General features: G+C 38.9%; 1 protein-coding gene across 8 annotated transcripts in view; it reads left to right on the forward strand.

The window, feature by feature from the left end:
• Window positions 1-2,156: 2,156 nt before the first annotated feature.
• The window catches only part of RASGRF2 (Ras protein specific guanine nucleotide releasing factor 2), a 223,405-nt gene continuing 199,894 nt past the window's right edge, over window positions 2,157-25,667 (forward strand). For 7 of the 8 annotated variants that reach the window (XM_074328780.2, XM_074328774.2, XM_074328776.2 and 4 more), the window contains exon 1: window positions 2,587-3,011. In XM_074328780.2, the coding sequence (XP_074184881.2) occupies window positions 2,724-3,011 (288 nt within the window). In that variant the 5' untranslated portion in view covers window positions 2,587-2,723. Of the gene's footprint in view, window positions 3,012-25,667 lie in introns of all 8 variants that reach the window. The other variant, XM_074328781.2, reaches the window with a different exon arrangement.

The following is a 25,667-nucleotide window of genomic DNA, read 5'->3' on the forward strand; positions in this document are numbered from 1 at the left end:
TAAACTGTCTCTTAGACATTTAAAAATATGTAAAAAGAAATGACCACTACTCCTCTCACACTAATATCAAATGGTAATTTAGCTTATATAGTTTTTAATAGTGAAAGGGTTTTTTTTGTTTTGTTTTGTTTTTAATGGAAAAAAACACTCAGCTGCTCAGTGAGGCAGAGTTAAAATATTCTGCAAAAATAGCACTTACGAAACAGGCAGAACCCCTGGGCTACCAATTTATGAACACACAACTAGTAGTACAAGACAGGTGTATTGTCACAGTTTCATGGCCCAGAAAATGATTTTATTATTTTTTTATTTTTAACAATAAACACTTTATGGCAAACCATTTTTATAAGTGACTAAGGGGAATAAAAAAATGTATATAGTAGAATCAAATACTGATATTCCCCGGGGCTTTTACCAGCTTTCTCCCACAGCTGCTGGGCACCTCGTTCCTCTTCCACTTATATTTTATAGCAGGGGTCTTGGTTTGCTGGCCGTACCCTTGAGATTTGTTAATCAAATGAACTCCAGTCCTAGCAAGGGTATTGAGTGAACCTATGACAGCATAGTCTCGGGGGGGGGGGGTGGGGGGGGGTTGGGGTGGGTAGATTCTGCCAGAGGCAGCAGGACTCCCTTGTTTGGGTATTTTTTTCCTGGTTGAAAATTCCGTGGTTAAATTTTAGCTTCTTTTATCTTCCTCCTGAAAATTCACTGTCAGTAGTTGAAAGGAAACTGAGTGGGGGAGCAGAGTTTGCCACCTCAAAAATATGCCCTTTTAGGATATTGATTATTTTGAGCTGGTTATTTTCAAGAAACAAAAAACTCAGGAAGAAACTTGGACCATCTCCCTCACTGCCTAAAAGAATTTAGATAGAGGACCTGCTCCAGGAAGGGAGCTATCGCCATAGATAACTGTAATTTAATATGAATTAGGTGTGATAGACAGGGAGGAACCTAGCAAAGCCCGTTTGAACAACTCTCTGTATCCCATTGTTTCAAGGTGGCCCAACAAATGTTTGTTTACTAAAGATGAACTCTTTTCATCTCCCTGTAAATTGCTTTCCTTCTTTTGGAAGCCCCAAACCACAACACAAGTCCATCCCCCTCTTCTCTTTAGCTCAAGATGGCATGTAAGCCGGAACAGCCAGATTTTGCTGGGTCCCTTATTCTTAGGGAGCCCCTATCTGTGCATAAGTAATAAATTTGCTTATTTTCTCCTGTTAATCTAGCTCATGCCAATGTGATTATTAGACCAGCCAGAAGAACACAGAAGGGTAGAAGGAATACGTTTTTTGCTCCCCTTCAGAACCAACAGCCTCTGTCTGATACCTTCCTGGGAACAGGCTGAGTTGCACTCATTAAACTTCACCCTCATTTTATATACAGTGAAAGTACACGGGGAAAAGTCAAGGTTGCCCTATGCAAAGCCACCCTGTGACTCTAGCCACTGCCATGGATATGCATTCCTGGATGAGTGTAAGTGCATGGATGTGGTAGGTAAGTGTGTTGTATGTGTGAGTTGGTTGTAAAAGTGTATGAATCTGTATGAATGTGTATTTGTATGATTGTGAGTGCTTGTATTTGTGTGTATTTTTATGCATCTGTCTGTGTGTTCACGTGTGTATGTGTTTGACTATTCGCCTGTGTGTGTGTAGGACCGTGCATGTGTGAGTATAAACGTGTTGTATATGGGTGTATATTTGTGTGTAGTTTGTATGAGTGTGTTGAGTGCAAATGTGTGCATGTGTTGTGTGTTTAGATGAATGTGTGTGAGATTTGTGTGTGTAAATATGTGTGCTTGGGTGAGCGTATCAGTGTCTGTGTACAGTTGCCTTGGAAGTCTGTATTTGTATATGGGTTTGTACTTTTGTGTGTAGGAGTACATATTGTGGGTGTATTTGTATATAAGTTATTTTCTGTGTGTATAAGTATTTCGTTGTGTGTGTCTTTGTGCGAATGTATTTGTATGAGTGTTGTTTATGACTTTGTGTATGTATTCTTGTTTGTACGAGTGTGTAATTGTGCAAATGCTAGCATTTGTGTTGTGATTGTGCGCGCTGTGTGACTGTGCATTTGTCTGTGTGTGAGTACATACAGCTGTGTGTGCGCGCGAGCGCGCGTGGGAGCGGGTGTGTGCTGTCGCCGCGCGCCCCCACCCCGCCACAATCGGCCCCATCCGCACGGTTGCAGAAGCAGCGTCTGGGGCCGGGCGGGCGAGGGAGGGACGCGCGCCCGAGTGAGCGGGCTGCGCCGCAGGCACTGCCGCGGCGCCGACTTTGCCCTTTAAATCAGTCTCCAAGCCGATTACAGCTGATCTCCCACGTGACGTTTTACCTTCTGTCTCCTGGAGCGAGTTGCCCGAGGACAGTCCTTCTCAGGCGGCCGCGCGTCGCGCCGCCCCAGCCCGCTTCGGGGGCTCTGGCATCCGCAACTTTGGGCGAAGCAGCCGGCAGCCCTGGTGACCTCACGGGGCCACTGTCCGCGCGGGTATCGGGGGCTTCGCTTGGCCAGCAGAGCGGCGGTCGTGCAGGAGAACGCGCGTTGGCCACAGCAGGGCGCCCCTCGGACCCGCGCGGCGCCGTGTCCGGCAGGCCGGAGGGGGTGCCCTGTGCGCAGCGTCAGGAAAGGGGGCGCCATACGCCAGCCGGGACCGAGCGGGCGCGCCCTGGGGGGGAGCCGGCCAGGAGATGGCCGCCAGGCAGGAGTGAGCCTCTCGCGCCCTCACCATGCAGAAAAGCGTGCGCTACAACGAGGGGCACGCCCTGTACCTGGCTTTCCTGGCCCGAAAGGAGGGCACGAAGCGCGGCTTCCTGAGCAAGAAGGCAGCCGAGGCGAGCCGCTGGCACGAGAAGTGGTTCGCCCTCTACCAGAATGTGCTCTTCTACTTCGAGGGCGAGCAAAGCGGCCGCCCGGCGGGCATGTACCTCCTGGAGGGCTGCAGCTGCGAGCGGGCGCCCGCGCCGCCCAGGGCTGGTGCCGGGCCCGGTGGCGCCCGAGACGCGCTGGACAAGCAGGTACCACGCGCCCTACCTCTCCCAGTCTCCCTGCCTTAGGTCCCTAACTCTTCTAACCTTAGAGATATAGGGCTCGACCGCACGGAGTCCATTCTCGAGATCCGAGATTCCTCTGGGCGTTAGTGACAGCTCGTCTCCACGCGCCTCCCCATCTCCATCTCCCATCTCCCCACTTTCATGTAATCACTGGGAATAGGCACTGGGCTTTATTTCTTTTGCGACCCTGACAGCGGTCGGTTCTTTCCCGCTTCGTTGACAAGCATCCATTGCTTCTCTAGACCTTGTTCGGAAGGATTTAGTGTGGTGACGGGTGTTGACACCTGTTGGATTTAGATAGGCAAGACGGAACTAACTTATTTCGGAAAGTTTGGTTTCTCGCTTATCCGGCTGGTGCGTGTAGGTTCTTTGCACGCAGATGTTTGTGCAGGACACAAGCGGGACTCCTGGGACAGACAGGCACTTTCTGTTGGCCACTTTCAATCTGTGTTGTCGTTTATGTCAGTTTACCTTGCTAACATTTGACCTACTGCGTCTAATTCGAAGGTAAATGTGTATCCAGTTCCCTCAGGATTCATATTTGGTAGCCACATTCCTGCTATGTTTAAACATGTGGGCATTTAAAAAGACCACTTCTGTGTACTTTTAAATGAATGCTTTTGAAAACGAATGTGACCTTTTTTTATTCTGGGTCATAATTTTATTAGTTTTGCTATGTGTGTACTCAGGGAGGAAAAAAATCTCTCTAGATTTAGTAACTCTGGCGCCCAATTCCTGCAAATGTGAAATTTGTATTTTTTCAATCATCATTTGGTTATTAAAGTTAAAGCAGACTAATTGTATGCTCCCAAATGTTCTCACTTCGCTTCTAGACCTCCACCTTAAAAAAAAAAAAAAAAGGCTGATTGTCTCTGCTGTTGCATAAAAATATTTCGCAGCTGAATTTTCCGTGTGCTCGTCTGACCAAACAGCTTCTACTGCAAACCGACGAAGTGGCTGTGGGAGGCGCTAGAGATGGAATGATGAATTAGATGCCTACCTAACCCCGGGGGGCTCATGAAACAATGTGGAGAATTAAGAGGAGTTAAAACTAGATCGACCCGAAGTTTGATTTTTCTTTCACTTTGGTTTCACTGTAAATCATTAATAGATTTAACTAATTAAACTTGTTAGAAGCTTATGAATTTGAAATTTAAAAAATATGCCCTTTGATTTTAAGGGCATGTTGAGGGTCATTGAAAAACTGATTTCCAATTTTGTAGGTATAGTAGATATTAGGAATACAAGCTTAAATTTCAAGTCATGAATATTAGAATTTTATTGCGAGCAGAAGGGCTTTGAGGAAACAGATTTTTTTCCTAGTGGTGAGATTCAAGGTGTGTGTTCCAAGGCCCCATGGAAGCCAAAACTAAAGGGCTTTTAAGTGTATGTCTAATATGAAATTACTCTGAATATATATCATTGACTTAATTCCAAATTATCTTTTCTTTTTGTATTTATACTACTAATATCAAGAGACGACCACTTTTTTTTTTTTTGAGTTCTTACCTGTTGCAACTTATATGGCTGCCTATCAAGTTAACATTACACGAAACCAGTATTTTTCTACTTGGAAAATATCAGGACTCTCATCTGCAGGACAGTTTTCTTTACATCACACTTTAATAAAGAATTGTAACCTCTGGATAGCTTGACTTTCATACCACTTTTTACTGGATATCCCAGACAGGTCATCCTATGAAAAAAGTTTTCTGTCTATCATACAAGTGATGAATGAATAGTTTTCAATCATTTTATACATCTCTAAGAGGTTAGAAATCAGAATCTTTGGTCTTTGTAGAAAACCTGAGATGTAGAGAACAAGCTTTGCAAATGGATTAGGAGTTGGCCTGGGAAATCTGACAAATTTTTGTCTTCTGTTAGATATGCTTCTGTGACTTGGGTTAGTTTAGCAGATTGACGCTTTTCTCCATCACTGCCTGTCTGGGAGTGTTTGAAGAATTAAGGCAAAACTGTGAAGGTAAGAAACAAGTCCTCAGTTGATGCAGTTGGTTCCCTTTCAGTTAATTTGTGTTGCTAATTGGCTCACATCATCTTCAGCACCTAGATTGCTGCAACTGTGAGACTGGTGAGATAGAGGGTGGATGTGAGGGACGGAGCAGGGATAACCTCAAGTTCTGCTTCTCCATCTATGCTTCGGGAGCTTTCCACATAGGTATTCCATCAACCCCATAAACATAGTTGAAAGTTAGGACTTGAAACAGGACTTAAGGAGACAGAGTGGATTTCCTTTACCAGGACTTCCTTAGGCAAATCTCTTAACGTGTCCTTTGTTTTTTTTTTCTGTTAATGAAATCCATTTTTTAAGATGTGAAAACTAAGAGTTTGGCTAAGATGTTTTCCAAGTTGCCTTCCAATAATGACGTCTCCTATTTCTAAGGCTATAACAGACGGTGTGAGCTTTCAGCTGTGTAGAGGATGTGAAAGATAATTTCACAAGATTTAAAGATTACCGGTCTCTGTGATAAATACTGCATCTGGGAATCGAAGGACAAGCAGGTGATTGAAGTGGACGTTCTGATAAATCATTGAGGTCAACAGATGTGCAAACCTATTGTCACGATTGCCTGAGACAGAGATATTCTTATTCACATCGGAGAGCCATATATTGTCATGTCGCTGACAGTTACTATAGTTGATACAATTCTTGCTATAAAACGCCTCTAGTCATTCTTGCCCATTGAAATTCTACTCCTTCAAATCATTTTAAAATTGTAATTAATTGTTTTTTAAGTAAGTTATAAGAAGACACCCATTGATTTGCTTCATCTAAATAATAATTCAAAATAAGTTGATCGACAAAAGAAAAGAATTAAGTTTTTTTAACCATTTTGTCTTAAACTGTTAAGAAGAAAAAAGAAAGTTGTTTGACACTTTCCAAATGTGCCTAGGTTGAAGGAATATTTGCATTGCTTCGTTTTTAAAATAATGTTCCAGTATTTCACTTTGGTAGGTTCTTGGGAGATTGCAAGGTTCTCTTATCAACCTTCCATAGTGGCTGCTTCTTAGCGATACTTATGGTGATATAATCAAAATGAGTTCAGTTAAAAAATTTAAGTGATGCTCCTTTTCCCAAAAATGTGTGTTGTTGGTACTTCTTTCTAAGAAAGCTCCATTTATGGAAAATGAAAAACTTGGCTTTCATTCCAGGTGAAGGTGTTTAAGAAAGAAGGGAATTTGCATTTAGTAAGCACCTTCTATGTGCCGGGCTTGGTGGTGTCCTTTAGTATCTCATCTAATTGGAACCTCATTTCAGCTCTTGGAGATTGGTAGTATTTTTTTTTTCTTTCATTTTTACCTATGCCAGCACTGAGGCTCAAAGAGTTCTTGGGAGAGGATCAAAATCCTACTCCAAGTATGAAAACAGAATAATCTTGAAGAGTGCCTTGCCTAGGAGACTATTTAAATCCACTGAGCTTCAAGAAATTTCAAATCTGGGTGGAATGGGAGTTGGGATTGTAGTATATGAATCACTGTTTTGTTTATTCTTATTTTTCCTTTACAAACTACTTACAGGGCAGTTGTGTTTGGTGAGAAATACAATTGCAGATCATTACATTCTCAGAGAAAAATGGGATTTATGCTTAAACAAGCATTTTTACATGGTATTCACTTACTTCAGTTGGGGATCTTTAAAAATGTTTGCCCTTAGGGTGACAGTACACATCTCAGTGAATCTGGTCTGTTTAAGCGGATGGAGAGACATCTAGGGATAAAGCCATCTTTATTCTTATTTTTCTGTTAATGTTAAGTGTTCTATTCAGTCCGATTTCAACTGTTTTTTTGGAGACAATATCTCCTTAGTTCTGCAGGTTTCAAGTATTAGATACTTGTCATATTTGCACTGAATAAAACATGTTGATTTAATTTTAAAGGGATTAAAGGTTATGCGATTTTTCCCTGTCACCTCATTACTAGCTAGGCATTTTAGCCTTCCTAACTTGTAGCCAAGTTAAAGAAGATTTTAATCATTTTATTGAATTAGGCAGAGCTGCATGCAAGCCCTGAAATGTTTGTGGAAGGTAGGGAGTGTGGATGGTATATTTTCATTCTAGTTCATGTTTAGTTGATGTGTAATATTTTCTTTTGAACCATTGCTATGGAACACAAATAAAGGGAAAATGGAATAAGAATCTTATAAAAGGTTCTAAAATATAATTTATTGAAGAAAAACTTACACGTTGGAGTCATTTTTCCATTTAAATTTAAATGAAGAAAAATGGTTTATGGATTAGCAAAATTTAGTTATTTTTATTTTTTACACTAAACCTTATTATTTATATTATTATACTTACCATTAAGAATTCAACATAGAAAATTCCATCTTAGATGTGACATATGTACATGAAAATACATTTTTATTGTGACAAGTATCTTTCCGTGTGTTTTAATAAGTGAGAGCTAAATGGTGGAAATATTTGTAGTGTGATAACATAATTTTCTCCTTCTTTGAAGAATTAAAAAATCAAGATATATTCCTTTTTCTTGGGTGATGGTAAGCCCTAAAGCAAATGTGATAACCAAATGTTTCTGGTTTTAGCAAGCAAATATTAATGGTTTGTTAAAACAATTTTTTGATATTGCAGTTTGTGTAATGCAGATTATATTTTAAGGGTGATTTTGTACATATTTTCCAATAAATATTCATTCTACAGTCAATATAATTTTAATTTTGTTGAATACAAAAACTTAGCCTTTAAAATTATTTTGTAATGAAATAAGGCAGATTGATAAACAATATGGATTTCCTCAGGTCTTAAATCCTAATTTTAAAATAGCTTTGTTTTTTTATGCCTGTTCATTTGTCCTATACGAAAGAGATATGTGTGTATCTGTGTGTGTGTTTATTGAGTTAGTTATTTTCTATCATTAAATATTAAACATGTGTTATACAGTTACTTATGTTGGAGTTTACATATTTTTATTTTTATCATTAATATTTCAAGACATGACAGTTTAAATATAATCTGCCTACAATTTGGGTAGGGTTAGTTTTCAAGATTTAGGATGTGTAGTGATCCTGTTAAATTAATCACAGTATAAATTCCTCTCTGAAATTAGAGGAATTTCCCTTAATGTAAGACTGTAAATAATAAAATCTTAGTTAATATTTAAATGAAACTGAAATGATATTTGTTAGGTATCAATGTTTGGTTATTTTATAACATTTGGCCATTACTCTAAAAATTAACAATTTATTACAAAATTATTCATTACATTTCAATTGGTGTAATTTTTCAAATATTGGCTAATTGAGAAGTTATAAATACATTATTTTGGCTCCACCAAGGGGTATATTTCAACATTTTTGCCCAAGGAATTCAAATATAATTGTATGTATATTTAGGGAAAATATAGTAATAGGTTTTTCTTTTTTTATTTGAGAAAACATTGATATTAGTAGTAGGTGGAATGGAGATGAAGAAAGCACATGTTCTCACAGTTTTCCTTTTTGCTAGTATTTGAAAACATGATTCAATGAAAAATAAGGATTCAAATTATTTTTCCTAAACCTCCTCACAGTGAATGCAAAATTCCCCAAATATACTTTTAGGGAGATGGCAGAAACAAAGCAAAACAAAACAAGTTTAAGTTGAATTGTGTTTATTTGAGTAATATTTCTTTTCTTTTCAAACTGTAAAGGAAGAAATGAGGAAGTTGGGGAGGCTGATATCAGCATAGCTTACAGCAGCAGAGTAGAGCAAGTTAATGAAGGTTAGAATTCTCCTAAGGTCTGAGAACTTACAAATAAAACGACGGTTTAAAAAAAAAAAGCGATGCTTAAGAATAAAATTTATTGACCCTTTTGTGCTTTGCTTTTTAAAATGTAGGCCACAATTTCTTTTATGATCTCTTTTCATACTTACCAGTGTGACATTGCTGAGACCTATGTGACAGAAACAGCAGGGATCTGAGGGAATCTGGTTACTGGTACTTTGCATTCTTTTCAGGTTTCCGAAATGTTTTATTTTGTCATTGTCTGATTTAATTTAGACAATGCCTGATTCATTTCCTTAACTGTATTTATGAGCCATGCCATTTGTGTGACTCATTTAAACAGTGGGGTTAGTGCTGTCAGATAGAGGGACAGTTGGGAAGTAGGAGGTTTCCTGGGGTTAGCAATGTGGGAGACGGGCGGTGGTACCCTGGCCTAAGGCTCATTATGTAACCCCATAACTCACTATAGAAGTCATGACGAGACAATGTCAGTGATGCATAGGAATAGGAGGCCGCACATATCCAATACAAACTTCCTCTTTTAACTTGAAGAATGTCAGTTCCAGGTCAGATGGTAGTATTGTGTGGGATTCAGTTCAGGAGTTAAACTGCGGGGGTTTCAGTCTTGACTCAGCTGCTTCCCAGATACATGATCTTGAACAGTTTCTCTTTCTAAGCCTGGACCCCTCCTTTCCTGTGTGATGGGGATCATGATAGTACCTACGTCATAGGGTTGTTTCGAGGCTCATAAGCAGTAGTTCCCACCAAGCTCTTAACAGAGGGCCTGGCACGTGAATATTTAGCACGTTTGTCTGCTGGTGTTTTTATTACCCCTTTCTAATATAATTATTTGACTTTCTTCTTTTTGTTTTCATTACTAAGGTTACTCAGAAAGTATTTTCCTTGCTTCCTCTTTAAAAAATAATTTTAATTGAACACTCACAATAGAGAATAAATAGTTCATGGAACGCCAATAACCCATCACTCAGCTTCAAGAATCAACTTTCTGCTTTCTTGTTATCTCTGTTTCCTCCACACTTTTTTTTTTTTTTTAAAGACTACTTAAAAGCAAGTCCAAGATATCATATTATTTCACTCATAAATAAGGATGTTTTTTCTTTTTGGCATAGCCCTTTTTTGGCACTGAAGATTGTGCTAGATGTAGCTCTGAAAAGAATGATCTTGGAAAGAGTTTGTAATGTGTTTCTGTTTTAATGTGTGTTATAATGCTTGTACTCTTTTTGTTTTTTTGATATCACTATAAAGGGAAAAAGTTAAGACAGTAGTTATGAAAACATAAAGGTGGTGGAATTCAGTTTTCAATAAGTTCTGGCATATTAAATCTTAAGAAATTTGAAATCAGTTGTTTAATTATGACCATGGTTTAAAGGTATTTTCATGATTTGTCCTCACTCTAGGAGAAGTTGTATTATCAGTGATTCTCTTACTAAGGGATCTTCTTTTCTTTATTGAAGTTCATTTACCAAACTCTTCTAGCTGCAGAGAGTCAAGAATGAGTGGTTTTCCTTCTGACGCCATTAATGGTTCTTCTCACTCAGGATTTTACAGTTTTGCAACAGACAGGACGTCATCCATATACCAATGTTTCGTCCATCTTTCAAAATCAATTCTGAGACCCAACAGCTAGTCAATGTTTTTTAAGGCAGTTACTAAGGATTCATTAATCAACTGTGAAGTTTGCTTTTTCTAGTGTTGCTAAACTTTTCTAGGGTTAGTTGGTTTCTGTCATATGAATATTTACTTTAGGCCCTTTTGATTGTAAGGGAGAGATGTGAAACTACGTTTTCTTAAATAATGGTCACCTCTGTATGTGGTGGGGGGACAGTGGGAATACTGTAAGGCAATATAATGGCAAGTCTCCTTTATTGTGACCTAGCTATTCTTTGGACGTTGGTACTGGCTGACCTGTTTTTCAACATGTTTATGCCTTTTTGGTTCCTCACTGCTTCTGTTTTCTCACAGCTTCTGCTTTCCCTAATTTCAGGTTGCCATGCCTCTCATGGTACTGACTCAGTATGTTGTGGGCCCTTTCTCTCTGCCTTTGTTTGTTTCATTTGCACTGCAGCATCTCTTATTTACTCAGTATATACCGACTCATTTTCTTGTGAAAGAATCTCTTTGGCTCCGTTCACATTTTGGGGCTAGACAAAACCACTGGTCTCTGACCAGTCCATGGATTGGCTGTCAAACAGCAGGGGCCACGGTAAGGGAGTTTCATAAAAAGTTTGGTGGGTGTGATAGATATGATTATTGACGTGTCTAGTGTGTTCATCAAGCTAGTTAATATTATTTTCCCCAAACTAATAGTATAAGCCACATTCTCTTCCTTCAGTAGCAGTTTTACACCTTTACTTTATCAATAAGATCTTTCCAGTAATACAATTGCTTCTGGTCCTGATTGACCTCCTGTATTGCTTAGGGTTCATGGTCATATTTTTTCCTTACTTTTTAAATATTCAAACATTATTTGAACATTGTCGTTTTAACAATAACTTAAATTAAACCTATTTTTTCAAATATAGCATACATACAGAAAAGTGCACAAATCCTAAGTGTGCTGCTTGATGAATTTTCACAAAGTAAATATATTTTTATGAGCAGCACCCAGATCAAGCAGTTGGTGTGATCAGCCCTCTAGAAACTAACCACATGGCTGTTCGTCTTCACTACTCTTAACCATGGGGAGCCACTGTCCTTACTTCTGACACTAGGGATTGCTTTGGTATGTTTTTGAACTTTAACGTAGACTCATGCTGTCAGTTCTCTTTTGTGTCAGGCTTCTTTCCCTCAGCATCATGTTGTTAAGATTCATCTTTGTTGTCGGGTGTTGCAGTTCATTCCATTTTATTTCTTTGTAGTATTCCCTAGATGCGTATGCAACGATTTCCTTATCCATTCTTTATCTACTATTGTTGGACATTTGGATTGTTTCCAATTTGAGGCTATTACAAAAAATATGGCTGTGAAAATTCTTGTACAAGTCTTTTGTGAACATACATGTATGCATTCCTGTTGGGTATATACCCAGGAATAAAATTGTTGGTTCATAAGACATACATGTATTCAGCTGCAATAATTACTACTAAACAGTTTTCCAAAATTGTCACATCAGTGTGTTCCCACCAGCAGCATATAAGAACTCCAGTTGCTCTATGTCCTTGCCAACACTTGGTATTATCAATATTTTTAGTTTTAATCATTCTAATGGGTGTGTAGTAGTATCTCCTTTTGTTTTTTATTTCTCTGATAATGAGGTTGAGCACCTTTTCAAGTATTTATTGGCCATTTGATTGTTCTCTGTTTCAAAGTGCTTGTTCAACCTTTTGCCCATTTTTTTTTGTTGAGTTGTCTTGGCTATTGATCTTTAAGAGTTTTTTTTAATGTTAAACTTAAACTATGTGAATTGCCATTTTTGTACATAAAAAATGATTGAATATCAGAATTTCATATTCTTCATCCTAATACATACATGAGTCCTTTGTCAGTTATACGTATTGCAAATATTTTCTCCTACTCTGGCTTGTCTTTTTACTTCCTTAAACGTGTCTTTTGATCAAGAGAAGTTTAAAACTTTAATGTAGTGTAAGCTGTCGATATTTTTCTTTCTGGCATCTGTCTGCCCATGAAATGGATGGGGATGGGCACAACATCGAGAGGTGCTTTGTGTAGAAGGTGCAGGAGCTGAGGTGCTCCCCTGCTGCACTGCGGTCAGAGCAATCAAGTGGATCCCAAAAAGATGCAGCAGTAAGTAAAACAGAGTGCGCTTGCATCTGTTCTGCATTGCCACGTCGGGATGTTTTCCCTTTGGAGGAAGGCTCCAAGGGCAGTTCTAAAAGATAAAAAATTGTAATGTTCTTCCCTCCCTCATGCTTCCTGGGGTCTGAGGTGTTCCCTTCCCAGATGCTGCTGGGTTGTTGCTCTTCCTCTAAAAATGCATACACCAATGCATACACAAATGTATGCACCAAAAGACTTGTACAAGAATTTTCACAGCAAGATTATCCACAAAGTCTGGGTGTCTCCTTCCAGTAGCTCTAGCTTCCCTTTAAAAAAAAAAAATTGGTTTCAGGTGTACAAAACAATGTAATAGTTAGACATTTACACCTCTCACAAAGTGATAACCTCCCCCAATCTACTACCCCTCTGACATTGTATATAGCTGTTACAATTCCATTGACTCTATTCCCTATGCTGTACTCCACATCCTGTGACTATATATATATATATATATATATATATATATATATATATATATATATAAATAAAATTATAATTGACATTCAGTATTTTTATTCAATCATTCCCGTCTCACACCTGCACCTTTTATCTGGAAGGGTCAGGTGAAGGAGGGGCAAGGGCACTTTCATAAAACTTAACCAGGATTAAGTTTGAATTCCTGACAACCCCCTTCGGCTATGTTGTCTCCTGGAGGGCATGCCAACCAGGCTGGCTTGGGGGTACTGTTAGGGAAAGAAAAATGCACCATGCCTGCAATGGTCAAGAGAGAACCCTCAGTTTCAACATATGTCTATAGAATGCCCTATATATAACCCTTCCCCATTTTGTCCTGATCATTACCTAGCTAGTGGTGAAGTAATGATAACCCCTTTCCCGTAATAATATCTTTCAGTGATCAAACTGCCTTACTAACGTGTATGGACCAGGAGGGAGTAACGGAGAGAGAGTTGGAAGATCAGTCTATGCTGAATACACAGATTAGTTTCAAAGACTAAAATGATGTGGCTGGAAACAGCTAACCAGTAACCTGAAAAAGTATTGATAATGGTGAGGCAGCACTGATAATCCTGAGAGAGGTTCAAAGGTCTGACATAGCCAATCTGCCAGGAGCAGGAGAGGTAACACTCTGTGAGACATGGTCTCACCTATTATGAGACAAATAGGTCAGTTTTTGGCCGGAGTCACAAGTCTTCCTTGCTGTGGTAGTCTTTGCGGTAGAAATCAGCAGCTCGGTTCCAGTCAGTCTCAGTAGAGAACCACCCCTTCCCATGGGCATCCACAAGAGTGTTCCAGACTTCAGTCAGCAGCCATGGCTTGTTCCCAGGTTCATGTTTCCAAAGAAGGGCTCTTTAGTCTGCCAACCCGTAGTTTTCCAAGTGGCAGACCAAACAGCTGTGTTATTGGCAACAGCCCAAAAGTCTCAGTTCTGCCCCCCGACCAGCGCAACGACGTCTGCTTTTGCTTCTGCGTAGCTGACAATGAGGCTGAATAGCCGCAGCACTCCAGCGTATACTGGGTTTCAGCTAAGCCAAACCATCAGTGAACAGGCCCAGACATTTAGGAAATCTCTGTGAATCGAGAGCCTCATTGAGTTGGTGGCTTTGCTTGAGGTAGCTGAGCAGATGAAGATTCCTCCAGAGGGATGCTTCCTATAATTTTTTTTTTTTTTTTTTTTTTTTTTTTTTCAGTGTAAACCTGAAATGCTGCTGGGGTCAGACCAGCTACATTCTTGAATTTTTTTTTTTTCCATTTAACAAACAAGGTTTGGTTCTTCCTACCTTGTTAGCTCTTTAGCCTGAGTTGATTCATCCTAAAATGGAATTTCTGGCTGGAAAGTTACAAGGTCTCTTTGGGTTAGTTTTGACAAGGACTCAACAGTAAGCTAATAGTTGCCTGTATGTCTTGTAATTTTTTTTGAATGCTGGACATTGTGTATGAAAAATCAAAGACATAATTTGAGTCTCTGCACAATGTTTTTCCTTCAGAGAGAATTTACTTTTGCTTTCTTGCAGGCATTATTGTAGAGGTTATATTATATTAATCCATTCTGGGATTGAACTGGTGAAAGATAGATTTCAGGCTTTGTGAGAAATTGTCTATTTCCAATTTGTCCTAGTTTCTAAAATGTAGCCTTTCCAGTGTCTTATCTGTAATTCCAGGTGTTTGAAAATCTCCTTACCCCTGGGTCTCCCCCCAGTACCATGAGACTGCCAAAAACTCAATGCTGGTGAGTGAAATAACTCAATACATAGCCTCTTAGCTGCTGGTTTCTGCTTGGCCTCTTAGTCTCTTGGTTCTCTACCATTTAGAAATTGGCAAATTTCTTGAGAGGAACAACTCCCAAGACTCAAACTCACTAGTTCACTTTCCTTCTCGAAGTTGTCTTTACTTCTTAGGTCTTGGCTGTCTTGTTAGCTCACGGATACTTTCAAATAGATTATTTTTTATGTTGCGTCCAGGTTTTCTAATTGTTCTTAGTGTGTGCATGGTGGGGTCAGGTGCAGGGATGGTCTGTAACAGGCTACTTGGCTATTATCACTTAGCAATAAGTTTTAATAGACTCAAAATGAGCGACACTCTTCAAATAGTGGAAGAGGTATGTTGGTGATTTTTTTCTAGAAATTTCTCTGTTAATTACTTCTATTAGGTTGGTGCAAAAGTAATTGCAGGTTTTGCAATTGTTTTTGAGTTTTTAAACCACAGGTACTTTTGCACCAACTTAATAACTCAGTATTGAAAATACTAAGATGTCAAATCACAACTAATCTTTATTAATTATAAATTTCATTCTGAACATCTTTGAATATGGTGTTTTTGGACAAAATAAAAAAAATGTCATATTGTAGTCATAAGATTCTTACAGATGTTTATTTTTATCCTACTACTGAGTGGTGAGGTATATTTTGAGGGTACCAAGCTGTACGTTCCATTTTATTCTTTACATAGTGGATTTAGTTTAAACTTCTCTTTTGTATAGCTTTCTCATATCTGATATCTGCCTGTCTCTATCTATCTATCTATCTATCTATCTATCTATCTATCTATCTATCTATCTAATCCTAATTGATGAGCATTTAATTTAAAGCAATCATCTTTCTCCAGGCATAAGTCAGCCCTTTCTTTTTAGAAAGTAAAACAAAATAAAATCAGACTATTCCATTTAGGATACTAACTTGTTAGATATTTGCGGACATTGTTTTGTATTACACAATTGCAAGATTTCCTGTTTATTGAGTGCTAATTCCGGGTAAAAGAGCCAAACACTTTACATATATTATCTCATTTAATCTTCATGGCCACCCTGAGATGACATTGTCCTCTTTGTTTTGCAGATAAGGACACTGAGGCTTAGAGTGGTTTAATAATTAACCTAGGGTAAACCTTTAATAAGTGACAAACTTGGTTAATAGGGCCTAGTTTAGTAATTTAGCGTTTGTTGAGCTTGGCCCTTACCTAGGAGCTAGATACATATAACCAAAAGGGAAAAGCTTTTGTCTTCAGTCTCACTCTTTTCTGTCTTGGTACATTTGCAGCTTGAGAGGAAAACTTCTCAGTCTAATCTGTCCACCTTCCTAAAGCCCATAAGACAAGCTATTATCATCACCCCAGATTCATGAGAGTAAGTCCACAAAGCAGAGCTGCCGGCCCATATTTATCTAAGGGAAGCACTACTACCAGCTTATGTAACTTCCATGATCTCTGTGTGCTTGAACCTGTGCTGAGGGTCTGAGAGTTGGGACATGGTGGAGAGTGGGTTGTTGGGGAACAGGTCAGTCTGTCTCCAAAGCACCCCTGTCTTTCTCCTGTGCAGCTGACTTCCAGTGTAGGCTTCCTTCTTGGTATCTCCCAGCACCATAAGGGGCCCAGCACTAAAAATGTGGAAGACACAGCATTCCTGCCATTTCAGATTTTGCCTGTGCTATGACTATTGGCTCTGAGAAATTTCTTATATTTTGATGACAGTCCATATCCTCAGTTTCTTGATTTATGCTACCACTTTTTAGTCACTAGGTCTAAATAGGTTGTAGTCTTCCCTGATCCAGAGGAAGACTGAAACGTTGGACAACCGAGAATAATATCTGCAACCTGTGCTATCAACATAAATGTTACCAAATTAGAAGGGGCATTTATATGTAGGCAATCTTTCTGTTCTGAGCCAAAGTATCTTCTTGTAATTGTTTGGTTGGCAAGTTTCACCTGTTGTCTCTGGAACTGTGGAGTCAAAGGGTTGAACAGTAGCGTCCTGTGACTGTAGTACCTTCGCTGTAATTTCCTCCTGTGAACAGTATTATACAAGTTTATTTTCAACCTCCCAGTCTGAGCTGAGATCATCCTCATTCCTGTTCACCTGCCATGTAAATGTCTTTTAACGCTGAAGAAGCAGTGGCACCCCGTCTGGTTGAATGGTACAGAATGCCCAGTATATTGAAGTGAAATTTCCGAGTTTAAGTTCTGGATCCACCTGTAATAAGCTGTGGATTCTCAAGTTTAGTCATTTCTTCATCTGGAAAATGGGCATGATAATTCCTACCTTGTAAAGAAAGTGGTTGGTAATATTATATTAACTGAGGTAATCTAGGTGAAAAGTGTTTTGTATTAAAATTCTACAAAAACGTTATTTTAAATTTTTCACAATTACACTTATTCATTCATTTATTTTTTAAGATTTTTATTAAAATATAGCTAACATACAATATTATATTAGCTTCAGGTATATATCATAGTTATTCAACAGTACCCACCTGGCACTATCCGTAGTGTTTACCATACTATTGATTATATTCCCTGTACATCCCCATGACTCTTTTACATACCACCAATTTGTATTTCTTAATCTCTTCACCTTTCACCCTGACCCCAAACCCACCTCCCATCTATCACCCTGATAGATCTAGTACCCATCTGACACCATACATATTTATTACAATATTATTGACTATATTCCTTATGTTATACCTTACATCCCCATGACTACTGTGTAACAACTAATTTGTACTTCTTAATCCCGCCCCCTTTTTCACCCATCCCCAATCCCCCTCCCATCTGGCAGCCATCAAAATGTTATCTGCATCTATGAGTTTGTTTCTGTTTCATTTGTTTGTTTCTTTTATTCTTTAGATTCCACTTCCACGTGAAATCATATGACATTTGTCTTTTGCTGTCTGACTTACTACACTAAGCACAACACCCTCTAGGTCCATCCATGTTGTCACAGGTGGCAAGATTTCATGCTTTTTTATGGATGAGTAATGTTTCATTGTGTATATGTACCACCTCTGCTTTATCCATTCATCCATTCAGAGACATCCAGGTTGCCTTCATATCCTGGCTATTGTAAATAATGCTGCAATGAACATAGGGAGGAACATGTCCCCTCAAAGTAGTATTTTGGGTTTCTTTGGATAAATAACTAGAAGTGGATCACTAGGTTCTTCTTTGTCTCTTGTTATAGTCTTCTTTAAAGTCTATTTTGTCTGGTGTAAGTATTGCTACCCCAACTTTTTGTTGGTTTGTTTCTATTTTCATGAAATATCTTTTTCCATCCTTTTACTTTCAGTGTGTGTTTCTTTCCATGTGAAGTGAGTCTCTTGTAGGCAGCATATGTATGGGTCTTATTATTTTATTTATTCAGCCACCCTATGTTTTTTGATTGGAGCATTTAATCCATTTACATTTAAAGTAATTGTTGCTAGGTATGTACTTATTGCCATATTATTATTTATATTTTTTATCTTTTTTTGTCTTACAGAAATCCCTCTAAGATTCCTTATAATATTTGTTTGGTGGTGAGGAACTCTTTTAGCTTTTTCTTGTCTGGGAAACGCTTTATCTGTCCTTCAATTCTAAAAGGTAGCTTTGCTGTGCAGAGTAATCTTGTTGTAGATATTTGCTTTTCATCACTTTGAATGTTTCCTGCCAATCCCATCTGGCCTGCAAAGTTTCTGTTGAGAAATCAACTGATGGTCTTATGAGAGCTCTCTTGTAGGTAACTAACTGTTTTTCTCTTGCTGCTTTTAGGATTCTCTCTTTTTCTTTAACTGTTGGCATTCTAACTGTGTTATGTCTTGGTGTGGGCCTCTTTGGGTTCATCTTGTCTGGGACTCTCTGCACTTCCTGGGCTTGTATGTCTATTTTCTTCACCAGGTTAGGGAAGTTTTCAGTCATTATTTCCTCAAATAGGTTTTCAATTCCTTGCTCTCTCACTTATCCTTCTGGTACCCCTATAACGTGAATGTTGGTAAGCTTGGTGTTGTCCCAGAGGCTGCTTAAACTCTCCTTAGTTTTTTGGATTCTTTTTTCTTTTTGCTGTTCTGATTAGGTGTTTACTGCTACCTCATCTTCTAAATTGCTGATTGGATCCTCTTCTTCATCTAATCTACTGTTGATTCCCTGTAATGTATTCTTCATTTCTGTTATTGTATTCTTCATTTCTGATTAGTTCTTTTTTATGTTTTCTATCTCCATTTCTAGCTCCACTTCCTATCTCTTTGTTGAAGTTCTCCCTGAGATCATTGAGCATTCTTATAACCAATGTTGGGAACTGTGTATCTGGTAGATTGTCTGTCTCCATTTTGTTTAGAACATTTTCTGGATGTTAGTTCTGTTCTTTTATTTGGGACATGTTTCTTTGTCTCCCCATTTTGGCTGCCTCCTTGTGTTTGTTTCTATGTATTAGGTAGGGCTGTTGTGTCTCCCGGTGTTAAGTGGTGTTATGTAGGAGGTGTGCTGTGGGGCTCAGTGGCGTTGTCTTCCTGGTCATCTGATCTATGAACTCCAGATGTGTCCGTTGTGGGGGTTGTATGTGCCCTCCTCTTGTAGTTAAGCCTTGGTTGCTATTTGCATGTCAATGGGAGGATTGACCGTTGGGCTCATTGGTTGTAAGAACTGATCATGACTACTTGGAGGAGCTGTGGTGCAGGGGATGACCCTACAGAGAAGAGTCTGCCTCAGCAGGGCTCTGGTGCCTGCCCAATCTGCCCCTTGGGTGTGTCATTATTGGAGGTGGCTGGGTGATGCTTCAGCTCATTTTGAGGCTGGCCACTATGTGGGCCAGCCCCAGGACCAACTGGGAGGGGACCCGTTGCAGGTCAAGTTAAGCTGCAGCCTGTGTCCCATCTAGGGCCACCTGGCAGGAGCCACAAAGCAATCCTCAGGTGGCTGCCACCTGCGCCCTGTTTGGAAGTGTCTCGAGAGGCCAAGCCGTGAACCAAGGTCAGCTGCTGTTAGTTCTGGGCTTAGGGCTGCTCAGCTAGAGGTACAGAACATGATCAAGCCAGATACTGCTTGTCTAGGTTCTGAGAACCTTTGAGAGACCCTAGAAAAGTCTGCACCATGAGCCAAGGCTGGTGGTTTGTATGAAAAAGCCACTGGAAGCGGCTTGGATGTGCCTGCAAGTTGGGTGGGGCGGGGTCCTAGAATCACATGGGCGTGGCAAACGAATCACGTTAGCCAGCTTGATGGAGACTCAGATATGAAAGCCACCTGTGTCTGCCCACAGGAAGGGGGAGGGCTCAACAAAGAAACTGTCTTCCACCAGCTCCTCCATCCTGAGAAAACTTCTGCTCCAGCTTTCCTCCTGAAGCCAGACAACTCAGTTCCCTCCTATATGTCCCTGTCACCTCTCCACCTGCTGCCCCAGAGGCGGTGATTCTGTCAGTGAGTAAGTCCAGTGCAGTCTTTTTTAAGAGGAACGTCTGGGACTCCAGCCACCTTCTATCTCACTCGGTCACAATCTCCAGTGGTTTTCACAACCAGAAATTATGGGGCCTTCTCTCCCCAGCACTGAAACCCTAGGCTGGGGAGGGGCTAGGACCCCTCACTTCTGGAGGTAGGGGACACCACAGCCAAGATATCCCTCCTGATTTTTAATGGTTACATGCAGGTGTGAGACTAGCCGGTCTGTGTCTTTGCCCCTCCTATCAGTCTCGAGTTGGCTTGTTCTGCATGTCCTTAGTTGTAAGGCTTCAGATTTCAGGTAATTCTCAATGATTGCTTTGCTGTAGTTTAGTTGTAATTTTGGTGTGCTCATGAGAGAAGGGAAGCACAGCATTTTTCTACTCTGCCATTTTGACTGGAACGCTACATTTTTTCTTTTAAAGGAGGGCGATTTAAACAGCCAATCAGTTGAAAGTTTGGTATTCTGTTCATTTTATGGTCCATTTTGAGAACCAAATATCTTCTCTAACCAGTTTGGAAGCATCTTTATGAGTCCAAGGTTTTAAAATTCTATGGAGACTATTTAGTGGATGACAAATCTTGAAGAAATAGTTGGAAGATAGCTTTTCCTAAGTGCAGGAAAATGTTAAAAGGATAGATCAGTGAAGGGGTTTTTCTTTGTCATTTAAATCCTTTCTGTTGTATAGCTCCTTCCAACTGTAATAAATATTAGATGTATTAAAGTGAGACTAATAGGTAATTTATTTAGAAGAAAAATGTAGCAAAATTAATATTTGTGTTTTAAAAGTTCAATTTTTTTTTTATAGAGAAGGTTTAAAATGTATACTGAAAGGTAAATAAATGCACAGCTTACTCATTTTTCTCCCTTTTGGTATAGACTGCCATGATAACAGAATATCTTTAAAAGTAGCTTTATGTAGAAAAGTAATATTTCTTGTACATCATGATGACTATAGTTAACAGTACTGTACTGTATATTTGACATTTGCTGAGAGAGTAGATCTTAAATATTTTTATCTCACACACACACACACACACACACACACACACACACACAATGGTAACTATGTGAAGTGATGGATTTGTTAACCTTATTATGGCAACCATTTCACAACATATCTGTACCAAGTCATCACATTGTATACTTTAAACTTACACAATGTTATTTTTCAATTATATCTTAATAAAGCTGGGGGGGAAGTGAGTGGATACAGATAGTGTATATATTTTGATTTGACGAATTATATATAGAAGTGATTGGTTGTTCTGGCACCATTATAGCCCAAGTGAATACCAGTCAGAAGACCTGCATCCTTATTCCAGTTCTTTGAAAGAGTAACCAAGGCACTATTTAGTTTCTTGAACATTTGGTTAGGAATGAAAAAAAGAGCTTGTTTGTTTATAAATAATTGAGTATGAAGGACTGAAGTTTGAGATCGTAAATCTGTCTTGGTATCTCAGACACTAGCTCACAAACCCAAATAACCCTCTTTCTTAACTACTATCTAACCTATTTTTATGCAGTTGCAATAGAAATTAAAATAATAATTATTATTAATATTTAAAAGCCAAATAATGATGTATGTGTATAATTCTTTTTAGTTTTCAAAATGCTTTCACATATTTTATTCATTTGATTTCTTAATAACTCTGTTACTTGTGTTTCCTTTACAATTTCTAACTTTTTTAGACACATTATTAAATTTTAAATTTATTCTCAAACAAGGAGTACTGTTTATGGTATAAAATTTGAAAATCACAGAGAACTATAAAATAAGAAAATTAAAATCTCCTGAAACTGTATTTCTCAGAGAACACTATGTATTGAATTGTTGGAGGATTTCCTTCAAGGGTGTTTTCTGTATGTGCACATGATAAATGGATGTTTTTGAAGGGGACATACTTGGAATCATATTGTATGTAGAGTTTCGGATCCTGATTTTTTAATTGAACATTATGAGAATTGTATTTATTTATTTATTTATTTTAAATGAAAGTTTATTGGGGTGACAATAGTTAGTAAAGTTACATAGGTGAGACGAGAATTACCATATGACCCAGCAATCCCTCTCCTGGGTATCTACCCAAAACATCTGAAAACATTTATCCGTAAAGATATGTATGCTCCGATGTTCATTGCAGCATTTTATTTGCCAGTAAATATTCTGTCAACACATTATTTTTAATGACTGCACAGCATTCTTTTTGTTACACAGATGTGCAATAAACCTTCTTCTACTGTTGGATATTTGGGTTGTTTTAATAATATGAAGTTTTGCTTTGCTGTTGTAAATAATGCTGCAGTGAAGACGAGGGAAGTGAGTGAGTGTGAATAAATTGTCAGGCATGTGGAGGCACATGCAGACAAATAAACGAACAAAAAAGCAGGAAGTGATAGGCATCCTGTAAACCACCACAGTAAGGATATTTCCCCAACTTCTCCACCTCGATTAAAAACTGTGCTCTCTAATAAATACTCCACTTCCATTGCAAGGTAGTTTTGTAACTGGTTGAAAACCCAACGTAAAACGTGAATGAAAGTACAATCTCATCTGCGAATAAAATACAGAAATAAATATGGTCAAATAAGTAGTCTAATTTCTGGAAATAAAACTAAACTAGGAATGTTTTTGGTGGAATTTGCTTCCCTAGTGGTGATATTTGTCAAGATTAGAGTGTCTGTAACCATGATCAGAGAGCTCCATTTGAACACATGAATAGGAATGCCTAAAATTACCACATTCCATTGATTTTAAACATACTTGGATTACAACATTTTCCATTTTCTAAAATTAGGATGTGATTTCAATCAGTGTGCACATTTGATTGATACAGTAATTCTTTTCCTAAAAACTTTCACCAATTTATGTTGCATTTTACAATACCATCATAGAAACAAAGAAAAGTAGTAGCTTCCAAACTAAGATACTGGCATTTATTTGTGTTTTCAAAGCTCTTTGTTGCATGTGTATTTGCAAGAACATAGTGGCATATGGATGTCTGTATTGCATTATATCCTATAGGCCTTTGACCTTTGGTAATAATTAAATATAAGCATAGAGAATATCATGACCATGTGAGAAAGGAAAATTCAGTGCTTGGTTTTCAAAGTTCTTACTCTGCAAATCTACTTGAAAAGGTGGCAGATGTTCATACCAGCCGCTCTTTACTGTGATTGCTTTTTATCTTTCCCTGCAGCCCCCTTTTTGGCCACACGATCTTTGGTCACTAAAATTCAAGGAGCTGCTTCTTCATACAACTACAACATTATCTACTTTTTGGCATTGGGTTTTCATTTTTCATATCCTTCTATTGTGGTTAGAGAATGGCAAATTTGACTGGTAATTTTAGCCCATCCTTAAATTTGATTATGTTACCTTTTGTGATTTAAGAAGACCAAAACAAAAACAATTAAATCCTCCTGGGTTAGGATACTCATTCTTTCCTCCACTGATGTTGCTAACAGCTGCCTTTCCTCCTTGACTTATTGTCATCCTTTCCACTGAAATTTTGGCCACGGACAGAACTTCTGAAAGAATACCACTGAACTTCTTTCCACTGTGAATTTCAATAAATGGTCTTTCTAGTTTTGATGCTTAGACGAAACATTTTAGCTGAAGATTAGTTTACAAACCTGGAAGGCAGGTTTTTTTTAGGTTCTCTGTAATTTTGAGTAAGGGAAGAACTTCCATTGGCTTTTCACCTGGCAGCCTGTTGGCCAGCGGAATGGGATCTTTCCAGAGTCCACTCACCACAACCCTTGTGAGCCCAGTTCCCAAATTCCTCTGGATTGCTGCTAATGACATCATAGTAAAATCCAGGCAAATGTTTTCTAGATACTTTGTAATCTCTTTTGCACATTTCTCTAAAAGTCACTTAAGTTTTGGAGCTGTGTATTTATATAGTGACCATGTTACTATAATTCAAATATACCAACACTTGTTACTTATATAGTTGCTGTTAAGAAATGAAAATCTTCCATTTTAGATTTTATTAAGACTTGTTATTGTTAATATTATTTGGCTTCTCACTGCTCAACTGATACCACAGCATGGGTTCCAAGTTTTCCAAGACAATCTTGATTAAAATATTCTATCTCTACAGTCTTATAAGAGCATTTGGGTTTTCAGGCCATGGGGTCATGATTTGCTTTGGAAATTATGGTGTCTGTACTTCCTGATAACTTTGAAACAATTTACGAAATGCTGGTTTGACTCTTAGGTGGCATGTTTAGCAGTCCATGTGGTACAACTGAGATGGAAAGAGACTTTCTTACAACAAGGGTTGTTGTTTGTTGTTGCTGAGGCTTGTGAGTGAGTGTGTGTGTGTGTGTGTTGTTTTTGTTGTGTTGTGCTTTATTAACTAACCTCTTTTTAGGAGGTATACTAGACAATTCCTTTCTCATATTAAAAAGTGCTTGTTTAAAGCAAAGCATCTAGTTTCAATGGGAAAATTACAATGTATAAAATTTATCTTTAGAGAACCATTATGCATTAGCAATTACGTGTGTTATAAAGGGGAACAGAAGTTTGACCATAAATTAATTCACTAGCAGTGGAGCACCACACTGATGTGGCTCGTGCCCTGAAATGGTACATCAGGATGGGTATTTGTGTGGCTTCTCTGCCTGTGAAGGTTTGACTGTATATCCTCACCTCTGGTGGCTTTTAGGAGCTTTACAGGTGCTCATAATCCAGATCGCCTTCATCAGAGCCAGGGGACTTCATTCCCTCACTTATTTGCTGCAAAGCACTGTACTGAGGCTGAGGAAAGAAGTTCAAGGTCATGTTTCTGCAGTCCTGAAAGTGCCTGTGTATGGAGGACATTAGCTTGTGCATTTGAAGGAGTTCTCTGATGTGTGAAGCTTAATAAAGGCTGTACATACATGTTCAGGGGACGAGGACTTTTCTGGCTTTGTGATCAGGGAGGGGTGCAGGAACATGTGAGGTCATTGGCCCTTGACAGAGGGACTAAGCTGAACTGGTAGGAAGAAGAAGAACTAAGCTCATTTTGGTTTAAGTTAGGGACATGTAGGTTCAAATAGGACGTAACATCTGGGCAAGACCGGAAAGGCAGATGAGACAGTCCACGTTCATTGGCTTGTGAGTCATGGGGAGCCCTGAGGGACGTCAGTGTAGAGAGGGGCCGGGGTAGCTGGAAAGATAATCTGATATGGTGTTTGGGGAAATTGGAATAAGGAAAGATGGGAGGGAGCCTGACAAGGAATCTAGAAATTTGGTTCTGTTTTTTTTTTTATAAAGTTTATTGGGGAATATTGGTGAACAGTGTGTTTCTCCAGGGCCCATAAGCTCCAAGTCGTTGTCCTTCAATCTAGTAGTGGAGGGTGCAGCTCAGCTCCAACGCCAGTTGCTGTTTTCAATCTTTAGTTGCAGGGGGCACAGCCCTCCATCCCACGGAGGGAATTGAACCGGCAACCTTGTTGTT

Source organism: Rhinolophus sinicus, chromosome 3, assembly GCF_057876585.1.
Source record: "Rhinolophus sinicus isolate RSI-liver-muscle chromosome 3, RSI-T2T, whole genome shotgun sequence".
Lineage (NCBI taxonomy): Eukaryota > Metazoa > Chordata > Mammalia > Chiroptera > Rhinolophidae > Rhinolophus > Rhinolophus sinicus.